Here is a 25,660-nt window from a genome sequence, read left to right as displayed (position 1 = left end):
TTTAAAATTATGTTTCGAAACAGATGGCACCACTATACGGTTGGCCAATAAAAAACTACTACTAAACTAGGGACCCTGTAAACTAACCCCAAACTATTTCATTCATAATATTATCTTTCGTATTTAATAATATAAATTTAATCATTTTAAACGTTATTTTCACATTACAATAACAACAAATTAAATAATAATCGATAATGAATATATTTTACTTATGGTTGAAGCACTGTTCTGATTGGGCGTTGCAGAGGAAATTAGATATCGATAGATATCGATGTATATCGATCGCAACTGACATATTCGATATAAATTTTGTCACATTTCACGTTTTATTACGTCATATTATTTATAGCAAATGTTCGCATAGCAATAAAACTATTTTTAATATTAAGTTCAACTGACATGAGATTAAAACTTATATTAACAAAATCTAGACAAAAATCTACTTAACAGATAATTCATTAGATAAAGATAAAAGACGATGGATTTAGACGATTAGAAAATTAATTCGATAACAATAGAAAAATGTTGTCAAGTGTAATCAAATGAAATAAACTCATCAATGAAATTATTTGAAATATACTCATTTTCTTATCGTGAGTATCGAGCCTTAACATTTTATAAATAACATTAACGCGCATTTGATAACAGACCAATAATAAATGTTGATTTCATATAAAAGAGATTACGTCAAACGTAATAATACGATACATCATTAATTAAAATCATGAACCATAATTGAAACATTTCATGTGATTAGGAAATTGACAAGAGAAAGGAACTAAAAGAAATTTACCAGATATATGAAAAAAAAAAAACAAAAAAAACTATAAAAAGGTAATATTAAATGAAAAAGAATAAAAATAATAAGAAGAGGAAAAAGAAGAAGAAAAGAATAGTGCTTAAAGGAAGAAAATATTAATGATCGGTTTTAGCCGGTCTTTTGAGAACCGACTTTGTTGTCCGAAGGCGGCCTCGATGGCGGCGGGATTGTCGCTCAATGTGGACCCCTAAGAAGGAATCAAAGTTTCGGGGTAGACAAATGTCTCGTAAAGAAGTAGCTGCTGCTGCTGCTGCTGCTGCTGCTGCTGCTGCTGTTGCTTGTTCAACAACAACAACAACAACAACAACAACTTCTAAGTCAAAACAATTCCTACCGCGATTCTTTCGTAATCGTCGAGCATCGTCGGTTTCACTTGTGTGGCCATACGTCGATGTAAACGCCGGTTCGGTGATATCATCCGAACAACAAATAGAAACGAGTTCGTTGACGTCTTTGCCGGATGAAAGTAAAAGACTGTTAATCGATGATAAAAATAATAAATGTAAGACGAAAACTGTTGATGAAGGTAACGGCTATACGGAAATAGTTTGGTGTTTGGATCATTCATCGACGTTAGTTAAATGTGTACCTTCAGAAGTTGGTGCTGTTGGTGGTGGTATTGGTTTTGTTTTTGATGAACCCGAAGAAATAACAGGAGACGTAGAGACAGTTGCCAGTATCGAAAAATGGTTGAAAACGAGAGCGGAATACGTCTCAAATATGGATTTGGATGCTATCAAATCGGAGGTAGAAGAAGAAAACGTAGAAAGATATTTAACCAACGATCTGACAAATACTTTCTTACCGAAGGATCCTGACGCATTGTCCATTGACATTGACTTGTCCGATAAAAAACTTAACCTGAATTACGAGCATTCCTTATTGCAAGAACTACAGACGGAAAAATTATTAGGTGTATGCGAAAAAGATGATGAATTTATATTACCCGAATTTAGGTTGGATCAACTTGATCCTTTGGCTCTGACATCTGATGACATGATGGTCGCTGGAGAAATCTTACCTTCTACCAGTGGTCCTACATCTTTAATTACACGAATTGAACATCTTACTGATACATCTGCTAAATCAGGAAAAGGAAGAGTACCATTGATTGATCGAACAGAAGTAACTGAAAATCATTCTATGGTTGATTCAACGGAATTGACCAATTTACCTATCGTCTTTGAAAACATTAATGTCATGCAAGATACAACAGAAACTAATAATACAGTTTCATCTTCAAAAAATGTATCCAATTCTTTTACCGGTGTTCTTAATAATGATAATGTCATAGAAAATACAACAGATGTTATTAACGTAACTAACTCTGGCAATAATATTATGGAACAATTGAAATCTAAAGCTAAGATTAAATTAGAACCAAGAATTATTAAAAAACGTCGAAGGTTACCTGATAAATTGGATGAAAAAGTGGAATCTAAGGAAGGTGTAATGACTGTTGTTGCCATATCGACAGATAAAATTTCTAATATGACACAAATTGTTATTAATAATGGTACGGAAGAACAAATTTATCAGGGTAAGACGTCGGAATTGATAGAAGCTACAGGAAATTTTCCTAAATTGCCAAAAATAGACACTTCGCCAGCTTGGAATGGTGGATCCTTAGAATGCAATTCTGAAATAAATCCTAGCAGTCAACATGAAAAGATAATATCTAACGCTTTAGCTGAATTAGGGGTTACGGATGACAATTTGCAGCCAGTCACGGTAAGCGAACATGGGAAACTTTGGTTATGTCCGAAAGAAGGTTGTGATAAACAATTCAATAGACTGTATGCTTTAAAAGGACACTTGCTATCCCATTATGGAGTCAGACCGTTTAAGGTAAAGTATACTATTTATATCATATTTACAATATATTTATACAGCTCATAATTAAATGATTTATTTTGATTTTTAGTGTGACAACGAAGGATGCACGTGGGCATTTTATTCGGAATTTAAATTAAAACGACACAAAGAAACTCATTCGAAACGTAAAGATTACGCTTGTCAAGTGGACGGTTGTAACAGAAGATTTACCACCATATATAATTTATGGAGTCATCAGAAATTACATACTCGTCCTAATAGAATCAAGTGTCATGTACCAAATTGTCAAGAGAAGTTTCAAACTAAGAGAGCATTGGAATTGCACATGAGATCTCATGATCAGAGTCATGCTCCTTACGTATGTCAACACGAAGGTTGTGGTAAAAGATATTATAGTAGTAATGCATTAACATCACATCAAAGGTGTCACAGTTACAAAGAAATCGATGTTAAGTGTTCATGGGCCGGATGTGGTAAGGTATTTGACAAACCATGTAGACTGAAAGCACACATACGTTCTCACACCGGGTATAAGCCATATAATTGCACTTTTCAAGGCTGTCACTGGGCTTTTTCATCCTCCAGTAAGTTGAAAAGGCATCAAAAAAAACATACTAATGAAAGGAAATTTATATGCGATGTTGCTTCCTGTGGAAAAGCTTTTATGAGATCTGAACATCTTAAAGAACATAGATTGACGCACAAGGAAGGGAGGTACTTTCAATGTTGCATATGCAATACACAATTTTCGGCAAAAAGTAGTTTGTACGTACACATTAAGAAACATCAAAATAAAGAAGACATTGAAAGAAATATTTCTAAACAAATGTTAAACGAATCATCGAATATAAAGAATCGTTTTATAATGACCGAATCTCATTCATCTAAAACAAATCCTTTTGTAATGCAGAACAACAAATCTATTAGAGTTAACAAAGAATTTATTTCTCCGAATGCTTTCACCACAATACCAGTATTGTCTCAACCGTGCGAAACGAGTTTAAATAACGTCGATGATAATCAAAGTATAGAAATGATATCTAATCAAGATGAAATTAAAACGTTGTATCATTGTCCTGTTGAAACATGTACAAGATCGTATAGTACAAAAGCGACGTTAAGAGCGCACATGTCTAAAATACACGGTACACCTATCGGAGATTGTGATAAATCATTAAAAAGTAAATCCATAGATGTTATTGATTTTAACAATATGGATTATGTTTTATATGCTCCACCTTCTGTAGCATCAGAATCTACAGAACAACAAATGGTCATGGTAACGCCATGCGATGCTGTTATTGTTAACAATCCTTCGGAAATGATTTGTTTACCTGAAACGCAACCACCACTTTTAGACATAGTACTAAGAAACGATTCTATTCACGATAATAATCCAACGAACGAACAATTATTATTATCTAACGTTAAGAAAGATCATAACAGTTGTGCGAGGACAAATTTAACATTTTCGGACGTGTGTAAATTAAAAGCAAAAGGTGCACCAATGTGCTCCATAGCAGGAGCATCGGATGTAACATTAGGTGTTAGTGATATGAAAGGGGAATTATTATTTACCGAAGAATTACCATCGATGTATTATCAAGATGACGTTGGGGGAACGGAATATCAAGTTTTGTTACTTGATTCAGGACCGTCTGAAAGTGTTGTAAATTTGCGCGGTCTTGAATGATGTGTTAATAAATGTTTTTGAATATTTGCTATTAAATAAAAAAATGAAAAAAAAAAACAACAACAAAAAAAAGCAACAAACAAACAAACAGAAAAGATAAAAAAAAAAAATTACGGATCACTACTAATTTCTAAGAGTATATAGTATATAGATATATATATATATAAACAAAACAACAAAATTCAATATATGGTCTGTGATCGGTGGGGGCCACCACTCGTGCTCCATGATTTATTTGTATAACAGTCCATAATTACTTTACACATCGTTATTTTATTAATAAATTGTTGATATTTTTTCATAAAAATTATATATTCATAAATATACATATATGTATATGTATAGATATATGCATATATATATATGTGTATATATATATATATATATATATAGTCTACTTATTATTTCATTTTTCTATTAGGATATATATGTTTTTTCTCTCTCTCCTCTTTAACAGCAATAAGGTGCGTCGTTATAAATAAGTTTATACAAAAGATTTTAAGATTAAACGTGTTAAATGTTCTTTTTTTTTTTTTTACAATTATTCAATTATTTAGTTACAAGTAAAACAAAATACTTTGTTACAAAAATCGAGGAACTTTTTTTTTTAATGTAATACTAAAAAAAAAAAAAAAAAAAAACAGTAAATAGATATAATTCTAAATATCTAAAAATTTATCATAAAGTGAGGTATACAAAATTGTGTTATCAAATAATACGCATTGATGAGTCGATGAAAGTGAAAGAAAGAGTGCGCGAATAAATTATATATATATATATAATAATTTTCAAATTCACCCGATTATAATGTTGTTTCATGAGATGATATTGGACGATCGGTTTAAACAAAAAAAAGGATCATACAAACTAACATTCGCAATTGGAATTGATCTTATTATGTGACATAATACTTGTATATTATTCTAATATCATTTGAAAAATATCGAGACGTAATCTTAATAATATTGCTATGAATGAAACTTATGTTAATTTTTAAATATAACAATAATAGCAAGATAAATGCATAATGTACTATAATAATTCTATTTGATTTACAATTCGTACATTTGACTATGAACATTTGAAATGAATCTAATAGTTGGAATGTTTTTGAACACTTTTCAAAAATGTATATATTTATATATATATATATATTAATGTTAATATATTGAAAATACTTATTATCAAAGTATCAGCACCGATCAAACAATTTCTGCCTCTTTTTTTGTAACATTGTAATCGGTTTTAATGGAAGGAACATGATAATTTTTCTTCGTTATTCTAAAGTACAAGCAGTCTCTTAATTTATCAAAAAGACATAGGAGAAAATGCAATAATACGATGAATGCCATACATCCAACGCATATCAATAAAGTTTGAATGGGTTTCTCCCAATTAAGAATTTTGTAAATATAATGATAACCATTTTTATCAAGACCACCTGCCGCGTAATATATTATTGAAAATATAATATAAAATAATACGACGATAAGGCACCACCATACATTTTTCATATATATTGGTACACTCGTGATCGACAAATCTATGAGCATTAAAATACTGTTACAAACGTGTAACATTATATTCAATGGGTCTATGTAATTAATTTTAGGATTGTACACTGCAGTCCAATAAGTAACAGTCACACCGATGGCTAAACTAGACGTCACCGTATAAAAAATCCAATAGGATTTTTCCAACATGGTCAATTTCATATCACTAATGTTATATGATGAATCCTTTTGTAATTTCCATCTTTTGGAAACTATTAATGCTCCTAGGAATGATTGTGTCAGTCCCAACGCCAAGTCCCAGTTGGTCAAATATATCGGCCATTTTTCCCAATTGTATTGAGGCTTGTAACTTCCAAATTCAAATAACGAACAGAAGATAATACTGATCCAGGCGATGAAGATCAACCAACGATATAATAAATACCAATTGGCTACGTGAATTTGACATTTTGGTTGGGAAAACAATTGGACGTGAGGTGGTTCCGTTTTTGTGTTAAAATACTTTCGTAATACTTCATAATTCCAAAATTTGTTTAACATTGCTTGGCGACCTGTAATGCAGAAACAAAACAAAAAATACATATGTTTAATATCATTTATAATTATTATAATATTGTAATGTAATTATCATTAATTTTGCTATTTTTCTTTGACAATTCTTCGACTTTTCTTATGCAATGTTGTTTTTTTTTTCTTTTTTTTTTTTTCTCGTAATGACAAATAAGCTTAAAAGTTACTTTTACAAAATGTCTGTCAAATTGACACAGTCGGTAATTTTCTATGCACTGTTATTGTGGTTAGTAGTTTAATAATTAAGTAAATTATTTTCATGGTCTGATGATTAAATCTTTCTTTATTTTTTTCTTTTTTCTTTTTTCTTTTTCTTTAGGAAGAATAGACTTTGATTATATATATGTTGATATTAATTTATTTTTCTAGCAATGTTACTTTTTATAGTTTAATATTTAATATACATTTAATAAAATGATTATTTAATCATTTTCTAACGTTACAGATTTTAAAGTTCATTTTGTAATAATGTTTTTTTTTTTTAATTGTTTATAATAATTTATTATCAACATTTTATCAAAATGAATATTTCAAAAAAAAAGAAAAGAGGATAATCATTTCGAAATAATCGACATTTCGATTATCGACAAGATAATACGTGTGCAATTTAAAAATTTCGCGGGCTTTTTTGAACATCTTCAAATGAGCTTTTAATTAAATTTATATAATAAAAAAAAAAAAAAAAGAAACGATTGACGAATATTTTCATATTGATGAAATAATTCAATTATTTGAATATTTCAAATATTATAATATCAAATATTAATTTTAAAATGAACAATTAGAAATTCTAATTAATTTGATAAAAAAATTTACAAATATGTTTTCTATTTTTTTTCTTTAACATATTTATAACTTACGAAAATATTTATCAGTAAAAAAATAGGAAATTACTTAATTCTCGTTTTAATTTAAATATTGAATTAACATTTTAACATATATATGTCACGTCCTTGAAATTATTCAACATAACTTAAACATGTCGTAAATATTATTTTATTCATATTCACAAATAATTTTCTCAACGACTTACATAAAGAACATCGTAGAAATATGAATAGAAATTTTTTCGGCGATATTAAACTTTTCACGTGAAAGAACATTCTTTTATTTCTTTTTTTTTATCTTATCTTAACTAACAATTATCTTAAAAATAAGATAGAAATTATCTTACGGGGAAAAAAACATGCTTCTATTATAATACTATTGATCGTCGTAACCTCAAAAGTGAAATAAGATACCTGAGTTGATTAAAGAGCGCAGCACTGTACCGCCATTGCAATTACCTAACAAATGGCGCCAATTTTAAATTTCTTCTCTTTTCTATACAATTTTGATTACAAAATTATTCTATTATCTCGACGTTAATTTTCATTTTGTTTTAATACTTATTACAATGTTGTTTAATCGTCTTAGATTAAGGACGATGATTTAAACAAAATGAAATTAAAGGAATTATTTGAAACAATTGAAAATTCAAAGATATGAATATTATTGTAGAAAAGAAAAAATTGTGTCGACATTTTGAATGAGTAGTATATCAAAATTATTGTATAATATCGAACAGAGTGAACATGAAATCTTTTAATCATGGTACTAGGCACAGATGTGGTAGGCGATTTCAATTAATTAACCCTAACTGACCTATGCGCTGAGGTTCGCACGAAGAAACGGTCAACTGTTCTATAGATGTTACAAATGTCCGGGAGGTCACACTAGTTGGGTCAATCAGTCAATACTAATTCCACGTTAATTTATTACAATCTTCTCTTATTATTATCGATTTTCACGCGTTAATTCAACTGAGGTGACACCGTTTTGACGAAACCTTTTTATAACAATTTCATTATCTTTTTGGAATAAGACAAATGTCTTATATATATATATCTTAATATATATTAATTAAATGTCAAAAAAATTAGGTGTCACGTTGTTTGTCCGCAATGGACTCCTAAACTATTAAACCGATTTTAATCAAATCTTACACACTTTGTGCAGTTTTATTCAACTTGAAAGATAGGATAGTTTATATATCAATTTATAATCGAATTATTTGTTTATTAATTAATTAGAGTCATGATTATTTCGGTTAATTCGATAAGATTCTAACAGATAACGGTATAATAAGAAACAAAAACGTATGTATATATTATAGTAATTTTGATAATAATTTCAAGATAAACTTATCCTTGTTAAAGTTAAAAAAAAACATTGTTGCTTTTTCATTTAACGAGGAAAATATGTTGAAAAGTACAATTATGCTAATAATAGTAAACGTAAATAAGTAACGTTTAACGTTCGTATATTTTTTTTCCTTTTTTTGTACTTAAAAATACATTTTATACATTTTTATCTAATGTTTTATTAATTTTTTAAATTAAATTTTAAAAAATTCAGACATTTTATTGTTTTTTTGTTTTTTTGTTTGTTTTTTTTCAAAAATACTTCTACATTATCAATTTGTATATTCATTTATTCGAGAAAATTTATGATGCAATTTCAAATTCACGTGACATCGTGCACATCACACTAGACAAATAATGACAAATTTAAACAAGATATTGAACTTGTAATAGAATAATTCCTAGGATAGAAATAGAGATTAAAAATAAACACACTTATCTATCGGCTTGTTTTTTTTTTTTTTTGGTTGTTGTTGCGAGAAAAGCTGCAGTTTTCATATCTAAAAAATCGTCGCGTATCTTATCGATTTCTTTTGTATCCAACGATTACTAATTCTATTTTGGATCGATCAAAATAATGAAACTTCAATTTATTTATTAATATATTAATAAGTTCATTCGTATGAAAATTTGTAAACAATCATTACGATTCATGTACTATCGACAAATTGATAAATCAAATTTAACTTGAAATTTAACTTGTTAACTTTCAGATATTACACCGGACATTTTCATAGATAATTCCTGAATCGTATGATCGAAACATATATATATATATATATATATATATATATATATATATATATATATATATATATATATATATAAACGCAAGCAAACACGTAAATGATGACGTCAGAACAATTATAAAGACAAATTATAAGGACAAAAAGAGTTTAAAAAGAGTAAGTAGAAGAAATTAAAATATCATACATTTTAAACTGTATACTTTGTAAGAAAAAAAAAAAAAAAAACAACAACCTTCATTAAGAGAATTTCGATTAAAAACAAAATATAATTAAACAATTATAAATAAATATATATATATATATATATACCAATAAAGTAATGATGATAGTTTTTGTTGAATAATTTGTTTTGTAAAAAAAAAACACACAAACGCACCAAAAACAAAACAAATATTCACAGAAAAAATAAATGACACTACTTGATAACAAACAAACAAACAAACAAACAAATATATTGTTCCAAAGAGACATACACGAATAAACTCAGAAGATGTAAGAATTATAAATGAAAGTATAAGATCCTTGATCGTACAATGACGGAAAAATATTTGACCGATGAGTTTATCAACCTGTTAGATCTCAGAAATCATCTGATAGTACTGATAAATGATCGGAAGTACGTCTGATTCGTGACTGATCGATCTTCTGTGCACTGGTTATTATCGAAAGAGTAAGAAGTACACCGTGTAGAGATGTAACACGATGTAATTCGTATATTATAACCTTTTTCTTTTTTTCTTTCTCTCTCCTTCCAACTATCCTAATCACGCTACATTAAATTATCCTGTGATGCCGAGCTCAAAATGAACACTGTAGAGTGTAGAGAACCTCTTTACCAACTGATTGATCATTACTACCACCATCATCATTCGCTATTTTATTCCCCGTTGTGTTCGTTCACACACGATTCATCAATTTAATTTAATAAATCTTTCAACCGAGACAAAGACAAAGAGAGAGAGAGAGAGACAGACAGACAGACAGACAGATTCCTGACCAGTCAACAACCGCTCTTTTACAGTTACAATTAAACGGATCTTTACTTCATATTATTATTATTATTATTATATCTCACACATAGTTTTCAATTTTATTAGTTCATGTGGTGTGTGATATTTAAATTACCAAATAATAATTTGTTAGATTTATAACTAATAACCTTGACAGTTTAAATACATGTACTGTAAATTATTGCTGTTAAATGATCGCGTGACATAATCATTTCGAATAATTTGTAAATAACATTATATTATTAGTATTATTATATCATTTTCACTATTATTCCTTGTATCGAGTAAATTTACGTTATCATTGTAGACTGTGCATGAAATGTTGCATGTTGTTCATGAATTTTCACATAATTGTTTCTTTTCTTTTTTTTTTTTTTTTTCTAAAATACCTATAATTTATTTATAAAAGACATTTCAAAAGTTAAGATAATGTAATATCATTAAAATAATGAAACACAACGTCTTAAACGTCCCTCCCTAACGTTTGTTTGGCTTTGCAACGACGCCATATTGCAACAACTTTCGCACAATCGACGAAGGGAAATTTAATGTATGACCAGATGTTTCATCATCCAAGCGTAAAAATTGATTTATCCCTTTGCACTTTAACATTATTATTATGTTAAAATGACAAATTTTCATATTTTTTTTTCTTTACTCATTCATTTTTAATACAAACATTTATAGAATATTATATTATTGATTTTGATTAATCTAATTTAATCTAAAATGCAATAGAAATAAATTGAACATATAGGTTCATAATAGTACACACTATTACACACGTCTTTAAGTCAACGAATTATTTTATACCGCCATCTGTTAGAATTTTGTGGAACTAACTGAGATAATCATGACTCTAATTAATTAATAAACAAATAATTGGCGATTAATAAATTGAGATATAAACTATTCTATGTTTCAAGTTGGATGAAACTGCACAAAGTGTGCAAATTTTGATTAAAATTCATTCAGTAGTTTAAAAGTCTATTGCGGACAAACAACATGACACGTAATTTATATATATATATATTAAGATATAATTAATATTTCTAATGATATTTTATAAATGAACTATTTGGGGCACGATGGGATTAAAAGTGTCCCACCTTTTTGATACATCGTAATGCACGGTCTATTGCAATTATTAACTATTTTTGTTTGAAACAAAAGTATTAGAATTTATTATCCAATAATGACAATTTATTTTTGACAAATGATAATATATTATTTTGCATAAAACATTTTGTACGTTTTATCAGATAAATCTTTTTAATATAAATGTTGATGTTATAAGATTATACAATCTTACTTTATCTACGAAAGAGACACACGTGTTTCCCGCCTACAATTATCGTCACGGTTTCTACGAACTATACTTAAATAATAATAATAATAATAATAATAATAATAATAATAATAATAATAATAATAAAAAAGAAAACAACAATAAGAAAAACAAACCCTCCCCACTTTTCCCGAATGAATTATCCAAACAAATTCAACAATTCAACCAATGAAAATTCAATCAAATCTATTAATAATAATAATAATAAGAAGAAGAAGAAGAAGAAGAAACGTTGTGAATGATTTGTGTTGTCCTTGTTACGTTAATTACCTTATTCTTCTAATATCATCTGGTAAGTACCACCAATGATGATGACGTTAAGAAGAAGAGGAAAAAGTAAAACGCACCGATGGTCGTCACAGCAAGATTCAGAGGATCCTTTATCCTGTCACCGATACAAGATGTTCTTTCTGGTAGATCTCGATCGTTAAGTTTGTTGTTACACTTTGGAGGCATATTACAAACGAAACCTCCTGCTCGTTGAACGACTAGTTTCTAACTGACTGCCTTCCAACAACGCGTGGTTGAAATCAATATCAATCCCTTTACACCTTTCCTTCTCCCTCCACTAACTCTTATTTTTCTCTCTCTCTCTCTCTCTCTCTCTCTCTCTCTATTCTCATTCTCTATTTCTCTCTTTTTCATTCACTTGAGTCTACTTCTTTTTTTCCTTTCTGCGAACCCCCCCCCCACATACACACACAGACACATATACATACAGACACACAAATATTCTGTCTCGTTTTTTTTCTTTCCCCTTTTTCTATGACACACACATACATACACATATTTATGTACTTATACAAGTATAGATTGGCACAGGTATACACCTGTCCCTCTCTCTCTCTCTTTATAATCTTCTTCCTTCTATAATTCTCTTTAATTCTTACTCATTGTCAGTTATTATGTTCTTATAAGAACTATTTCATTCACATTCGTAACTCTGAATATGATTGGCCAATTTTAATTGATTTTTCTTGTTAATACTTGAATGAACAATTTGTATAATGTCATATTTCACTCCCCTCCCCTCCTACCCCCCCCCCACTCCCAATTTTTCTAGATTAAATAATACATTGAAATATTTACTCGTTTATAATATATCATATTCGTGGTATCATAACGTCAGCAAAATGTGAATGTATTCGTGATAAAATTTGTAAAATGGTTTTTTTTTTTTTTTTTTTTTTTTTAGTTTCATCATACTTTTGTAATGTAAATGTAAAAAGAAACCTAAGAGAATAATCCTCGAGTCAGTTAAAATGAGCGTGGTTTTGAATCATGAATTATCACAAGTTTATTTCCTGTTTAAAATCTCATTGTGGTTTATTATTAATTAGCAACAAATTTTTGTTTAAACGATTATTATAATTACATGAAATACTAGATACAAATTATAATTTATATGTTTGTCCGCAATGTATTCCTAAACTACTGAACTGATTTTAATAAGATTTTGCAAATTGTATGCAATTTCATTCAACTTGAAAGATAGGATAGTTTATATCTCAATTTATTAATCGCCAATTATTTGTTTATTAATTAATTAGAGTCATGATTATCTCTGTTAGTTCGATAAGATGCTAACAGATGGCTGACTTAAAGACGTGTGTATCGGACTGATTGTGAGCCACAGCAACGCGTGGCCGGGCATCCTTAGTATATATATGAGAATTTTATCTATGTAGTATTAAAGTGTCTGTTTGACAAAAAAAAAAAAAAAAAAAGAAGAAGAATACAAGTAAAGGAAGAAAAAGGTAAAGAATTATTATGGCTACGTTCGAAAGTTTTATGGTCTCAAGGTTTACGAGAAGGGTTCCTGAGAAACGAAGGATCCATCCCAAGGTTGACCAATACACAAAAGGTATGATTAAGCATTTTTGCCAATACTTTTTTTTTTAGGAAATAAAAGAAAAAAAAAGGGGTCGTTTTATTTTGTTCGTAAAGTTCGTAGAAATTGTTAAATCGAAACAAGGGTTAATATGGCGTTAAAGTATCGTTCATTCTTACAGTGAAAATTATTTATGGAATTTTTGGTGATGTTTTAAAAATATGTATATGAAGAATAAAATGAAAATGAAAATAAAAAAATAAAAAAAAAGATTATTTATCTTACGACTAGAGACCTTACAACTACAATGATTGTAACTGGGACTCGAAGGTATTCCTCAGAGTTAACTATGTCTACACGTAACTGGCTTAAATTGTTGTTATATATATATATATATATATATATATATATATATATATATATATATATATATATATATATATATATATATTACAATTACGTACTACGTGTAAATAGAAATTATTTGATTATACATTAATCTTATTTACACAAAAACAAATAATTTATTTTCTATACAGTCGCTAATTAGATTTTGTTTGAAATCAAAAATCCGATTGATACCATCAATCAATCTTAAATACTTTAAATATCGAGTTAATTATAACAAATCAATATTTCATATATATTTTATTACAATTTTGCAATAAACATTTAAACAATTTTTTTTTTTAAATTGTTTCACGAGATACAAAATGTCGACGAGTTAAAGGTGAACAATTTGAATACCTCATCTGAGATCAAAATAAGATAATAAATAAATTAGATATTTTTTCGAATGATCAATAATTTGTTTCTAACAATTCAACAATTTTATTAATTATTATTAACTAATTTAATATCAAAAAAAAAAAGAAAAAAGAAAAAAAATCCAAAAAGAAATGTAACAACATTTTTCGAAATACAATTTTAAGAATAGAAACGTGGATGAACAACAAAGTTCTCGTGTACGATATTCTAGGTGGCGCTGTACGTAGACCAAAAATAATACCCCGGGTGTTGGAAGAAGAGGAGGGTTTTCGTTATTGAAGTAAATCTTAGAACGTTAAGAGAAAGAAAGAAAGAGAGAGAGAGAGAGAGAGAGAGAGAGAGAGTTAACACATCTTCTTGTCCAAGTTATAAGACAAGAAGTTAGGGTAATGTTTCCTTCGTAGACGCGTCGTGACTTTTTGTTTTTCCTTTTTTTTTTTTTTTAATTAATACCTTTTACCATACAAACGTAGAAGATAAAAAAAAAAAGTTTGCAAACTTTTCGAAAGTTTCGAGTTCTGTTTTCACCGCACACACAAACACACACCTGTGGTCATGGCGATGGGAATGATAGATTGCCGGTTTATCTTCGTCATATTTTTCTTCGTCATCGGTAGCGGTTGTCTTGCCAACAACGATGCTAACATGTGAGTTCATTTATATCATTTTCTATATGTAAAATGATGCTCACCTTTTGTCAAGCGTCTTCCCAATAAAATATAATTTCTTATTTGCAATGTAAGATTTCAAAAAGAAAAAAAAAGAAAAGGATTCCCCACATTTAGACCACAACCATATTTTTTCTATCAATTACATATTCCCTCAAGAGTCTCCCTCGTGGTCTAAAACTAGTCTCCTCTGATATTTTTACGATACACAAAAAAGAATGCAAGTTGTTTGTTTGTTTGTTTGTTTGTTTGTTTGTAGACTCCACAATTCATTGAATTTTGTATATCACGATGATCGATCAAATAATTCGATAATGATTTTTATTTTATTAATTTGTTTATTTGATTGTTTGCAGTGTCAGTAAATGGGCAGCAGATTTAGGTAAAGATTTATGGGAATTAGCAAAAGCAGTAGCACGACCTGAAGAGTTATTAACAGTGAGTATAATAATAATAATAATAATAATAATATCATGCATGTGTTGATGAGAATGATAATGATGACGATGATGCATTTACGCATTCTCTACTTTAATACTTTTCCCATCCTTGCTCTCGATATAACGTAAACGCTCGATAGACTATTTTCGTCTTAAGTTGGTTCGTTCATGCACAATGACGACGACGATTTCTTTGATGGGGATGTCGACAAACTTTGTAGGGTTGGATTCTAAGATATTTCGTATCGACCTATGATAACTAAACTAACACTGGTCTATTACTCTTAAGGTAATCCTTGCTAAATTCTAATTAGTTTCATCATTTTTATCATTTCATTTGATAAATTAACTTATTTATTTATTTTCTAAAATTACACTTATTCGAAAATTGGATTATTTTTAATTGTAGATAATGATTAATACAATTACAGTATAAATACTGGCCGCCATATTGGAGAAATTGCATAAGATTTGTAAACCTAGTGGTTTAGCTTTGTAAGCACAGTTTGAGAGCATAGATGACACTTCTGTCATGTTTTATCACTGATAAATGATATATATTGAATATGGAGGGTAAAGGTAAGGAGTAAAATCTTTTATGGGAGAAAATGTGAAAAAGTGTTCAGCTTTTTCTGTCAATAACAGTTGAAAAACCTTCCAGAATGGCGCTGGTGTAGTAGACACTTGGTATTGTATGAATGTAGCAATTGTAAATGTATTCTAATTGTTTATTTCTCAATCCTACTCTAATAATATTTGGCGCTTCCTTTAAAATTTACCCTCAAGCTACTGTGGCGCCACCTCAATTGGTTCAATTTCAAAGGACACTTTTCATATACAGAGATGTTACTCCTTATCTCTACACTCTATAATATTGAATAACCTTTTTATTTATGTTTACACAAATGCAATACTAATTGAAAACATGATAATGTTGAACAATACTTAGGAACATTGATATGTTATCCTTCTTTTTTTTCTTCAGATTTACAGAAAAATGGATACCAAAGTACAAGACAAATCTGGTGACGAATTGGTCAGTATAATAAGTGAAAATGTTGGAAGAATGTTGCGTAGAAAAATGGATGCTGTTACATGCATTCGTATAGCAGCCGAGTCAATCGGTGGCAATTCTTCCGAATCCGAGGATTATAATAATAATAATAATAATGATGATGATGATGATGATAATAATAATAATACAAATTTTACATATTATTCAGGAAAATATAGTCCAGTAGTAAACGAATCGTCGTTTAAGATTCCTGAAAATATGTTAAAGAATAAAACAATTTACAGGTAATACACACACACACACAATTGGATATTTAAAGCCCCTTTAACCTAAAAAATTGCAAATGCAATTACAATTATTTTATATAATTATGATTGAATTATTATTGACAATTATGCACGTAATATTACGTGGTAGTATCGACAAAGGACTAGTGTCGTTTGTAACGTGGATCATCGGAATTTACCGATCGCTATTGGAATGGGGTTGAATTAGGGAATGTTTGCGGTAAATGCATAGTATTCTCGTTCATCCATAAATTGGATCTGTATATGCATTATACTAACGATCCAAATTTTGGGGTACAAGGATATAACTCCTTGTATCTTAGAAGAACCATCTTGAACATTATTTCAACTTATCGAAATTTTATTGAATTTTTTTGTCGGAGTTTCACGGTTTCTTCCGTTTCACGTTCTTCAAATAACCCTGATTCTAAAAAAGGTTTTTTCATTTCAAAAATGATAGAACCTATTAAACATCCTAACGACATTTATAATGAACACGAACATCGTAAATATATTTATTAGTAATATTATGTTTTTTTTTTTTTTAGAGAGATGACATTAACATCGGATTCACATTTCTATAATATACCAGTAAATACGAGCCATTCGTCGATACATATACCGACAAACGTTTATGATCTATCACCGATCGTAAAAAAGTATATAAAGAGAACGGAAATATTGGATGAAACGTTCCGACAAAATTACGAGTCGGATCCTGCGTTATCCTGGCAATACTTTGGTTCGGTTACAGGAATGTTAAGATATTATCCTGCGATGCAATGGAAAACTGGTAATCTAGAAATGGATTCTATGGACGAAGAAGGTGTTGATCTTTACGATTGCAGAGTACGTAGTTGGTTTATCGAAGCTGCAACATGTAGCAAGGATATGGTCATTTTAATGGATGCTAGTGGTAGCATGACCGGAATGGGAATAACCATAGGTAAAGACATTTTTCATATATTAAAAATGATTAGATATTCATCACGCGTAATCATTCATTTCATTCTAAATTTGTTTTATAAGCAAGGGCTACGGTAATGTCGATACTGGACACCCTATCGAACAACGATTTGGTTACACTTTTAAGTTACAACAATAATACGGAAGATATGGTGCCGTGTTTCAAAGATATGCTTATCCAAGCGACACCTGAGAACGTTGACACGTTTAAAAAATCAATGAAAGAAATTAAAACCGAAGGTGTTGCCAATTTAACTGAAGCATTTACTCGAGCATTCAGTTTGCTCAAAACTTATCGAGAAACACGTGGTTGTAATGCTGATACACCATGCAATCAATTAATCATGTTGGTTACCGATGGAGTACCTGGTAATTTGTCAGAGGTATCGATTAATCTAATTATTATTTATTTTATTATCAAGTCTTATTGGTTTTATAATAATGAAAAAAAAAAAAAAAACAAAAGGAAGAAGAAGAAGAGAAATATGGGTATCTAGGTCATTTATTATTATTATTATTATTCGAGTTGAAGAATATTTTCGATCGTAAAATGAACGTAAAAGTAAGTGGTACTCCTGTACCAGAATGTTCTTGGTTATGAAAAAAGGGGTTGGCATTCCGAACGGTATCTTCCAAGAGTATCCTCTTCAATTTTATGAGATCCCACTCGAAAGGCCAAGTATGATGGAAGACCTTCCTTCTATCTCCCCACCTTATTTTCTTCTCACTTTTTTTGTTTTTTTTTTTATTTCTCTTTCTTATCTTACAATTGGAACAACACGCGTACGATTATCACACCACCCTCTTATTCTAATTACATTATTATCTTTGGTATAGCATTACAAAAACTGTTACTTTATATATATATCTATATATGGTTATATCATCAAATCTTAGTTAAATATTTTGACGAAGATTCAGATGAAAGATTAAATAATAATAATAATAATTGAATAATTAAATATTATATAAGTGAATGTAATTAGAATAAAATTGGATGATTAGTTTAATTTTTAATTGAATAATCTTTTCAAAAAAAAAAAAAAAAAAATATCATCTCAAATGAATTTTTATGCAAATTAGGCGTTTTTATCTTACAACAGATTACAAAGATGATTTTTCCTTAGACGTATCATTTTTAAACTCATCACGGAGATATTTGATAAACTTAATAAAAGAAATTCTAAACGTGTCGTCCATTTAATTATTATTATTTTTTTTTTTTTTGTAAATGAGAAAATTAATCCCGTAATTTCGATTGATTTTTATCTGTTTTTTTTGGGGGGATGGGATGGGGGGGTGGGTTTTTACAGGTGTTTCAAACATGGAATTGGCAAGATAATAATACACATATACCAGTAAGGGTATTTACTTACCTCTTGGGTAAAGAGGTCACGAAGGTACGTGAAATCCAATGGATGGCCTGTCTTAATCGTGGTTACTACACCCACGTGCATACACAAGAGGAAGTACGCGAACAGGTGCTCAAGTATATACCCGTTGTCGCACGACCTTTAGTTCTTCAAGATGTGAAGCACCCGGTCGTGTGGACGCACACTTATGCTGATAGCACGGTAAGATAATTTTCATTATACATATAAGATACTTCATATTTTATTTTTTTTTTTTATAAAAAAAAAATATCAAATTTTATTAATTATTAATTAATTAATTAATTAATATTAATATTTAATTAGAAAGTATTGGGATCAGTGGCAGGGACGTGGCGTAGCAATTTGACCTATTTACTCTAATTTTGAATTAAACCACCAGATAGCGTATTCAAGTGCTAGAGATCCTACCACGTGACGTAGCAATTCGACTTATCTAATCTAATTTTGTATTTAGTCACCAGATAGCGTATTCAAGTACTAGAGATCCCACGTGACGTAGCAATTCGATCTATCTACTCTAATTTTGAATTTAACCACCAGATAGCATATTCATAGTGCTAGAGATCCCACTACGTGACGTAGCAATTCGACCTATCTACTCTAATTTTGAATTTAGTCACCAGATAGCGTATTCAAGTGCTAGAGATCCCAATACGAATGATTCATTCAATTATTTGAGTAATCCTGTTGTTTTTTTTGTTGTTGTTGTATAATTTATTGCATGACGGATATGGACGTCATAACACAAAATTTTGTCACATCTCCGTGACGTATATAGTCGTCAAACACGCTTAACTGATTAATTACAAAATATACAAATGATTCATTAAATTATTCGTAATAATCGTGTTGATTCTATTTCGCAAATATAACCACAAAAAAAAAAACAATTGTTTCATTTTACAATTTACGTAATATTGCAATTCACGTGTTTTATATTTTTAAATGAATTGACAAAAAAAAAATTGTCACAATAAATACCATACGTTAGCACTTGGCCCAATGATCGTCATCATTTTTCATGAAAGAACATGGAGAAGAACATAAAAAAATGTAAGATCAGCGTTTATACTATCCGAATCACATCTTCTTCGTCTTCTTCTTCATCTTCTTCTTTTTCGTTGGTTTCTTGTTACGCGATAGCGGAACAAACGACCGCGAAACCTCATAGCTGTTGTTGCCATACCAGCGAGGTTAGGGGAAGGGGAGGGCTGGGGAGGGGAGGGAAGGCGAGGGGAGGGGGAAGAGAAAAAAATGGAAGTGCAACTTTCTTCTAAGGCTATTCTTATTGTTTTATGTATACTCAGCTATGTTTATAAATAAAATGGTATCATATATAAATCAAGATTAATTACAATTCTTACTTATGCGTACAAAATTATCTCTTTGATCACAGGGGAAAGAGGTTAGGGGATTGAAGGAGGATGTTTAAAAAGAGAACAATTATTTTGACAAAATATAAATTATGAATTTAATTGTGCAACGCAAATAAATCACATTTTTTCCTTTTTGTTTAAATCAACCTATATAATAACCATAAATTTATATATTTGTTGAAAATGTTGATGAAAGAGGGGGACAAAAAATAAGAAGAAGGAATTGACAAAAAGTAAGCTGATGATTTTTCATTGATTCTAAACATAAAAATTCCATTAGAATCCGGCACTTGCCACATGGCTATGGGAAGTGATGAAGCACGAGAAGCAAAAGTCCCGTCTCGAGAAGTACCTCAAGGGAAAACGTCTTGGAGTACGAATAAACGAGGATGCCATCTACATAAAGAAGGTTCAAGCAAGCAAGCAACAAACAAGCAAACAAACAAACAAGCAAAATCAAAAATTATTCTACCCCGTAGAAAACCTCTGCTTGCCCTGAAGCTTCCAATATGGGTTTTTTCTTTTGTTTTTTTTTTATTATTCACCCCCAATCACAATTATATTTTTCTTTGATTTGTTTCCCCCTTTATTCAGCAGACAATGAGAATTTTTGCTTTTTAATTTCGTTTTGAAAAAAAAAAAACAAAAAAAAAACAACAAATTCATCCTAAATACGTTTACAAAAACAACAATGATTTTCTCTCATCGTCTACTGATATTGAAATCCGCCATTTTATAAATTGTTATTGTTGTTGTTGTTATTGTTGTTGATTAGCAGCGTTAATATAGCATAATGATTTTATTGTTTATTAGATGATAGATATTAATTTGTTTTTTAGATGCTGTTTTATTAATTGCATACACCTCTCTATCACCAACCACCATTTGCATTTAGAGTAGTTAGTGTTCTATTATGTTTTGTTGTTTTGATCAATGATAAAATGTTGTGATGGGACAATGGAACCGATTTCAGTTGAAAGTATTTTGAAAAATGTAATACAATTTTCTTTCACAGTTACATAAAAGTGAAGATGTGAGAAGAGATCCAGCTACTTTGAACACAACATCATGGCAAGAGTATAGATTGTTAACATCCGTTAGCACACCGGTATTCGATCGCAAAGGAAACAGTGACAATAGAACCAGAAAAGCAAATTTGCTTGGTATTGCTGGTACCGATGTTCCCATCGATGATATTAGAAAATTAACTTTACCCTATAAACTTGGGGTAAATGGTTATGCATTTATAGTATCGAACAATGGTTATGTCATATTGCATCCAGATTTAAGACCAGTGCACAAAGGAAGACTCAAGTTAAATTATAACAGCGTTGATCTAACAGAAGTTGAGATTCTCGACGATGGTCGTGGTCCAAGGTAAGATTACATAATCAATGATTAATCCTTAACATAGATAATTAGTCAAATAATAAACTATAGGAATCCTGGACCAGAAATCTTGGCATTACGTGCAGCCTTGGTTGATCACAAACGTGGCAACATGAGAGATGTACCAGTTAAACTTCACTATGACGATTATCGTCGCGTGACATTGGAAAGACGTGACTATTTCTATGCACCGTTACCTGGTACACCTTTTGGTCTTGCGGTTGCATTGCCCAATTATGGTACTACTTGGATCAAAGTAGGTCGATTTAAAAATAGTCACAACAGTATTATTTTTTACTTTCCATTAGAAAAAATATGATCTTCAATTTGTGTTATAATTTTTTAATAAAATTACAAAAGGTTGGAGATGAAATTCGTAGGAATCAAGAAAGGGGAGTTAACAATGGTGATTTTTTCGTTGGCAATTATTGGCGCGTACATCCTGGCTGGGTTTATTGTCGTTTTCATTATTTGGAGGGCCACGAATTTGACACACCGGAAGACGAGTTACGTCACTTTTTAGGACTTTTGGATAAACCGGAATGGAGATGGTCCGACCAATACGAGGCTTATCCCATATCTGATAACGTTTCGCTCGATGATGACCCAGAATGCGGTAGACAAACTTTGTTCCACGATGATTATTATTGCAATAAAGAACTCATGCAATTGTTGATATTCGATGCTAGAGCTACTAATAATAGTTTTGCCGGTGATTACGTTGTCGATGATCCAGTTGTCAGACAATTGGCAGAAACTTATAAAATATTTCTGAGATTCGTAGCAACACAAAGTGGTCTTACTAGGTGGCATCATTTGGTAACCAAAGAATTGCCAGATGAGGATGATGGTATTGAATTTGGTGATCTTCATAGAAGAGCCGTTAACGAACCATGGTACAAAGGTGCCATTTTTCAAAATAATTTAGACCCTGATAGCATTTCCATATCAGGTAATGTTAATTTAAATAATCAATTTAATTGAAAAGAGAAAAAACAATTCATTTTTGAATGTTTCATAATTCTCAGTTCCATGGGAAGCTAAGGAAGATGCAATAGTAACAGCATCCATGGGTATATATCCACAATATGATGGAAAAAAAGCTCCAGCAGCTGTGATAGGTTTTCAAATGACTATGGAAGGTTTGTACCAAAAGTTTGTCGAATTAACAACGAACAACAATACGGAATCGGACATGAGTTGCGATCAAACGTGGATAGATTGTTATTTGTTGGATCAAAATGGTTTTATAATAATATCGGAAGCTTACAATGATACTGGCGAATTTATGGGAACTCAGGAAGGTGCAGTGATGTATTCTATGGTTCAACAAGGTATCTTCAATGCCGTTGATATCTACGATTATCAAGCTTGGTGTGAAGAAGTGGTACGTAAACACAAATATTTTATTAAAGTAAGTTCATTAATTCAGAATAGAAGAAGAAGAAGAATAGTAGTAAAATCTTCGAAAATACGTGAATCGATAAAAAAAAAAAATGGCATCGAACTTTAGTGAAGAAAAATAATATTTTTCAGTGTACCGAAGGAGGAGCTAACATTCCAACGGATCCGTTAACTTATCTGTGGAAACTATTGCTCTGGTTTCTATCGAGAGTGACGTGTTTTACGACCCAGTTCGTAAACTTGCCACTTGCCTACGCTAAAGTTCACCCAGACGAAGATGCACCGGATCCACCACCTCCAGCAAAACCCTATCTCTATCACTATCCGTGTGATCAAAAGAGAACGTTGTATATGATGAATGAAACAGTGGCTGCCAAAGTTGTTAGAAATAATCCTGAACATTGTTCGAAACCGTACTACGCACAACGAGTTAGTATCAATTATTATTTGTTATCATACGTTTTATCAATTACGTTTGTTTATCTGTAATATATGGGGTGGTCTATTAAAAAGCACTCGTATTTCAATGAGTTCATTTATATGGGATGAAATGATTTGAATGAAACATACGTAGGATTAATTGATGTATGTTTTTTTTTTTTTTTTTTTTTAAATTTTAGGTACCACATACAAATCTGTTGTTCGTCGTTATCAACAGTATGTATCCAACTTGTTATGAAAGATTACGAGTAACACCAGTTACTATTTCACCGTACGAATATACCAACGGTTTGGAGGATAGACCTTGTCATAAAATTCCACTGAACGATCTGAAAAGAAGACGACTCGAGGGTTGCTTTACCGAACATCCATTAGAACACGAGATCAAAGCTTGTGGAAGGGGATCGGAAAATAATATTTCCGTCTTACTTATATTTCTTCTTATATTCAAAATGATATGTGTTGTAAATTGAAATATTTGATCTTTCAAGAATAAAAATATCATCTCATCGTTCAATCATTTATTTGTTTCCACGTTAACAAAAAGTCCGATCGAATATTTTTAAATCAATAAAATGAAGAAACAATTTAATTAAGTTTGTATTTTTTTTGGTTGTTGATTATATTAACAAGACAAATATAAATAATCGAAGAAGAATGAAATAATATCAACAATTATCCTAAATATCCTGCGTGCCAAAACGTTTTATCATCTTCTTCTTCTTCTTCTTCTTTTCTTTCAAGCTTTTTTCAAGGACATTAAGAATTCAAACGCGTAGATCGATTTAAAGCTAACAAAAAGGGAAAAAGGGAGGAATTCGGTTGGTCATCACTTTTCCGCATGAGATAATGGTAGTCGTTTGGCGACGTATTTTCAGCTTTCGTGATAGACCAACCAACCAACCAACCAACCAACCAACCCCCACGCAATAAAAATGTTTCTTCATAAAAATATCCTATTTGGCAATCGTAACAATTCTTATGACATCAATCCCACACCCTCTTGACTCATCTAACAGTTCTCATAAATAATAAATCACTTAAGTATATGGCTCACTTTGAACAAAAAAGAAAAAAAAGAAAATAACAATTCTAATACAACTTCGTCAGATACTACGGAAATTGTTTAAAAGCAATGGTTGATAACATTAAAAATAAATGTAATCAATTTTTTATATCTCCCCTATTGGAAAGAAGAAAAATCCATAGAAAGGGGGGAGGAAAAACAAAAAAAAATTGTAAAAGGAATAGAAAAGGGGAGGAAAAAGTTCGAGTAAGTTGATATCGGCCACCCTAAAAAAAAGGACAGAGGGAGACAATGCTATCAATTAGGATGATACGTTATGTATATATATATATATATATATATATATATATATATAAAAAAAGGGGGAGCAAAAAAAAATAAGGTAGACAGAGCAGCGTCGGGTAGCGTCGCGTCGTCGGGCGTTTACGATATCATCGTATGACGGTGGTGTGTGTGGTGTGGTGGTAGTTGGTGGAATGACGAGGAACCTTTACGCGCAAGCTCGAGGTTAAAAGCATTTTGCTGATCGATAAATGTGAAAACCACTACCGTAGAACGTGGTCGTGGATTGTATTGTGCGCATTCTAGGCGCCGTTGGTAGCGCACGACGAAGACGACGACGACGACGACGACGACAACGACGAAGACTACGACGAAGACGACGACGAAAACGACGAAGAAGACGAAGACGAGGACGAGGACGAGGACGAGGACGAGGACGATAAACAAGGTGACAAACAAGGACGTGTACGAAAACGGTGGTGGCAAATACAAGAAAGACTACCACCACCACTACCACCACCACCACCACCACCACCACTATCACTACGACGAAGACGACGACGACGAAGACGACGACGAAGACGACGAAGACGAGGACTACGTGGGCATCCTTAATGTCAGACGCGAGTCTGCTCTCGAGCTCAGT

At 30.7% G+C, this 25,660-nt stretch overlaps 4 protein-coding genes across 6 annotated transcripts; 3 read left to right on the top strand and 1 right to left on the bottom strand.

The window, feature by feature from the left end:
• The first annotated feature begins 329 nt into the window (after nt 1-329).
• LOC107072732 (uncharacterized) lies at nt 330-4,662 on the top strand. Its single transcript, XM_015332905.2, has 3 exons — nt 330-596; nt 761-2,671; nt 2,748-4,662. The coding sequence occupies exons 2-3, from the start codon at nt 1,001-1,003 to the stop codon at nt 4,350-4,352; spliced, it is 3,276 nt and encodes a 1,091-aa protein (XP_015188391.1). The 5' UTR covers nt 330-596; nt 761-1,000; the 3' UTR covers nt 4,353-4,662.
• On the bottom strand, nt 4,534-12,294 carry LOC107072727 (protein rolling stone). 2 transcript variants are annotated; one of them, XM_015332891.2, is made up of 2 exons: nt 12,074-12,294; nt 4,534-6,417 (listed from the first exon to the last, which is right to left on the bottom strand). In XM_015332891.2, the coding sequence occupies exons 1-2, from the start codon at nt 12,180-12,182 to the stop codon at nt 5,555-5,557; spliced, it is 972 nt and encodes a 323-aa protein (XP_015188377.1). In that variant the 5' UTR covers nt 12,183-12,294; the 3' UTR covers nt 4,534-5,554. The 2 variants fall into 2 exon arrangements, with proteins under 2 accessions (XP_015188377.1, XP_015188378.1); XM_015332892.2 differs by lacking the exon at nt 12,074-12,294 and adding an exon at nt 7,470-8,397.
• Nucleotides 12,295-14,559: 2,265 nt separating this feature from the next.
• On the top strand, nt 14,560-24,222 carry Ca-Ma2d (Ca[2+] channel Muscle-specific alpha2/delta subunit). Of its 2 annotated transcripts, XM_015332887.2 has the most exons (13): nt 14,560-14,972; nt 15,350-15,431; nt 16,419-16,732; nt 17,284-17,681; nt 17,765-18,084; nt 19,015-19,275; nt 20,752-20,880; nt 21,487-21,848; nt 21,912-22,116; nt 22,221-22,812; nt 22,889-23,247; nt 23,397-23,693; nt 23,885-24,222. In XM_015332887.2, exons 1-13 carry the CDS (start codon nt 14,881-14,883, stop codon nt 24,176-24,178), a joined length of 3,705 nt encoding a protein of 1,234 aa, XP_015188373.1. In that variant the 5' UTR covers nt 14,560-14,880; the 3' UTR covers nt 24,179-24,222. The 2 variants fall into 2 exon arrangements, with proteins under 2 accessions (XP_015188373.1, XP_015188375.1); XM_015332889.2 differs by lacking the exons at nt 14,560-14,972; nt 15,350-15,431 and adding an exon at nt 15,588-15,722.
• Nucleotides 24,223-25,038: 816 nt separating this feature from the next.
• On the top strand, nt 25,039-25,629 carry LOC149033148 (uncharacterized). The gene is made up of 2 exons (XM_089170119.1): nt 25,039-25,050; nt 25,321-25,629. The coding sequence occupies exons 1-2, from the start codon at nt 25,039-25,041 to the stop codon at nt 25,627-25,629; spliced, it is 321 nt and encodes a 106-aa protein (XP_089026245.1).
• The last annotated feature ends 31 nt before the right edge of the window (nt 25,630-25,660 follow it).

This window comes from Polistes dominula, unplaced genomic scaffold (genome assembly GCF_049000335.1).
Source record: "Polistes dominula isolate Pdom_NZ unplaced genomic scaffold, Pdom_raw_medaka contig_15, whole genome shotgun sequence".
Taxonomy (NCBI): domain Eukaryota; kingdom Metazoa; phylum Arthropoda; class Insecta; order Hymenoptera; family Vespidae; genus Polistes; species Polistes dominula.
The sequence above is the reverse complement of the archived record's forward strand: the minus strand, read 5'-3'. Positions and strand labels throughout refer to the sequence as shown.

What these genes read in the sequence shown, in the direction of transcription:
- LOC107072732 (XM_015332905.2), top strand. Translation starts at nt 1,001, where the DNA reads ATGTGGACCCCTAAGAAGGAATCAAAGTTTCGGGGTAGACAAATGTCT. An exon ending in ATGGAGTCAGACCGTTTAAG is followed by an intron (nt 2,672 to 2,747) that starts GTAAAGTATACT and finishes TTTGATTTTTAG; the next exon opens with TGTGACAACGAAGGATGCAC.
- LOC107072727 (XM_015332891.2), bottom strand. Translation starts at nt 12,182, where the DNA reads ATGCCTCCAAAGTGTAACAACAAACTTAACGATCGAGATCTACCAGAA. An exon ending in TCTTGCTGTGACGACCATCG is followed by an intron (nt 6,418 to 12,073) that starts GTGCGTTTTACT and finishes TCTGCATTACAG; the next exon opens with GTCGCCAAGCAATGTTAAAC.
- Ca-Ma2d (XM_015332887.2), top strand. Translation starts at nt 14,881, where the DNA reads ATGGCGATGGGAATGATAGATTGCCGGTTTATCTTCGTCATATTTTTC. An exon ending in AAGAATAAAACAATTTACAG is followed by an intron (nt 16,733 to 17,283) that starts GTAATACACACA and finishes TTTTTTTTTTAG; the next exon opens with AGAGATGACATTAACATCGG. An exon ending in GACGATGGTCGTGGTCCAAG is followed by an intron (nt 21,849 to 21,911) that starts GTAAGATTACAT and finishes AATAAACTATAG; the next exon opens with GAATCCTGGACCAGAAATCT.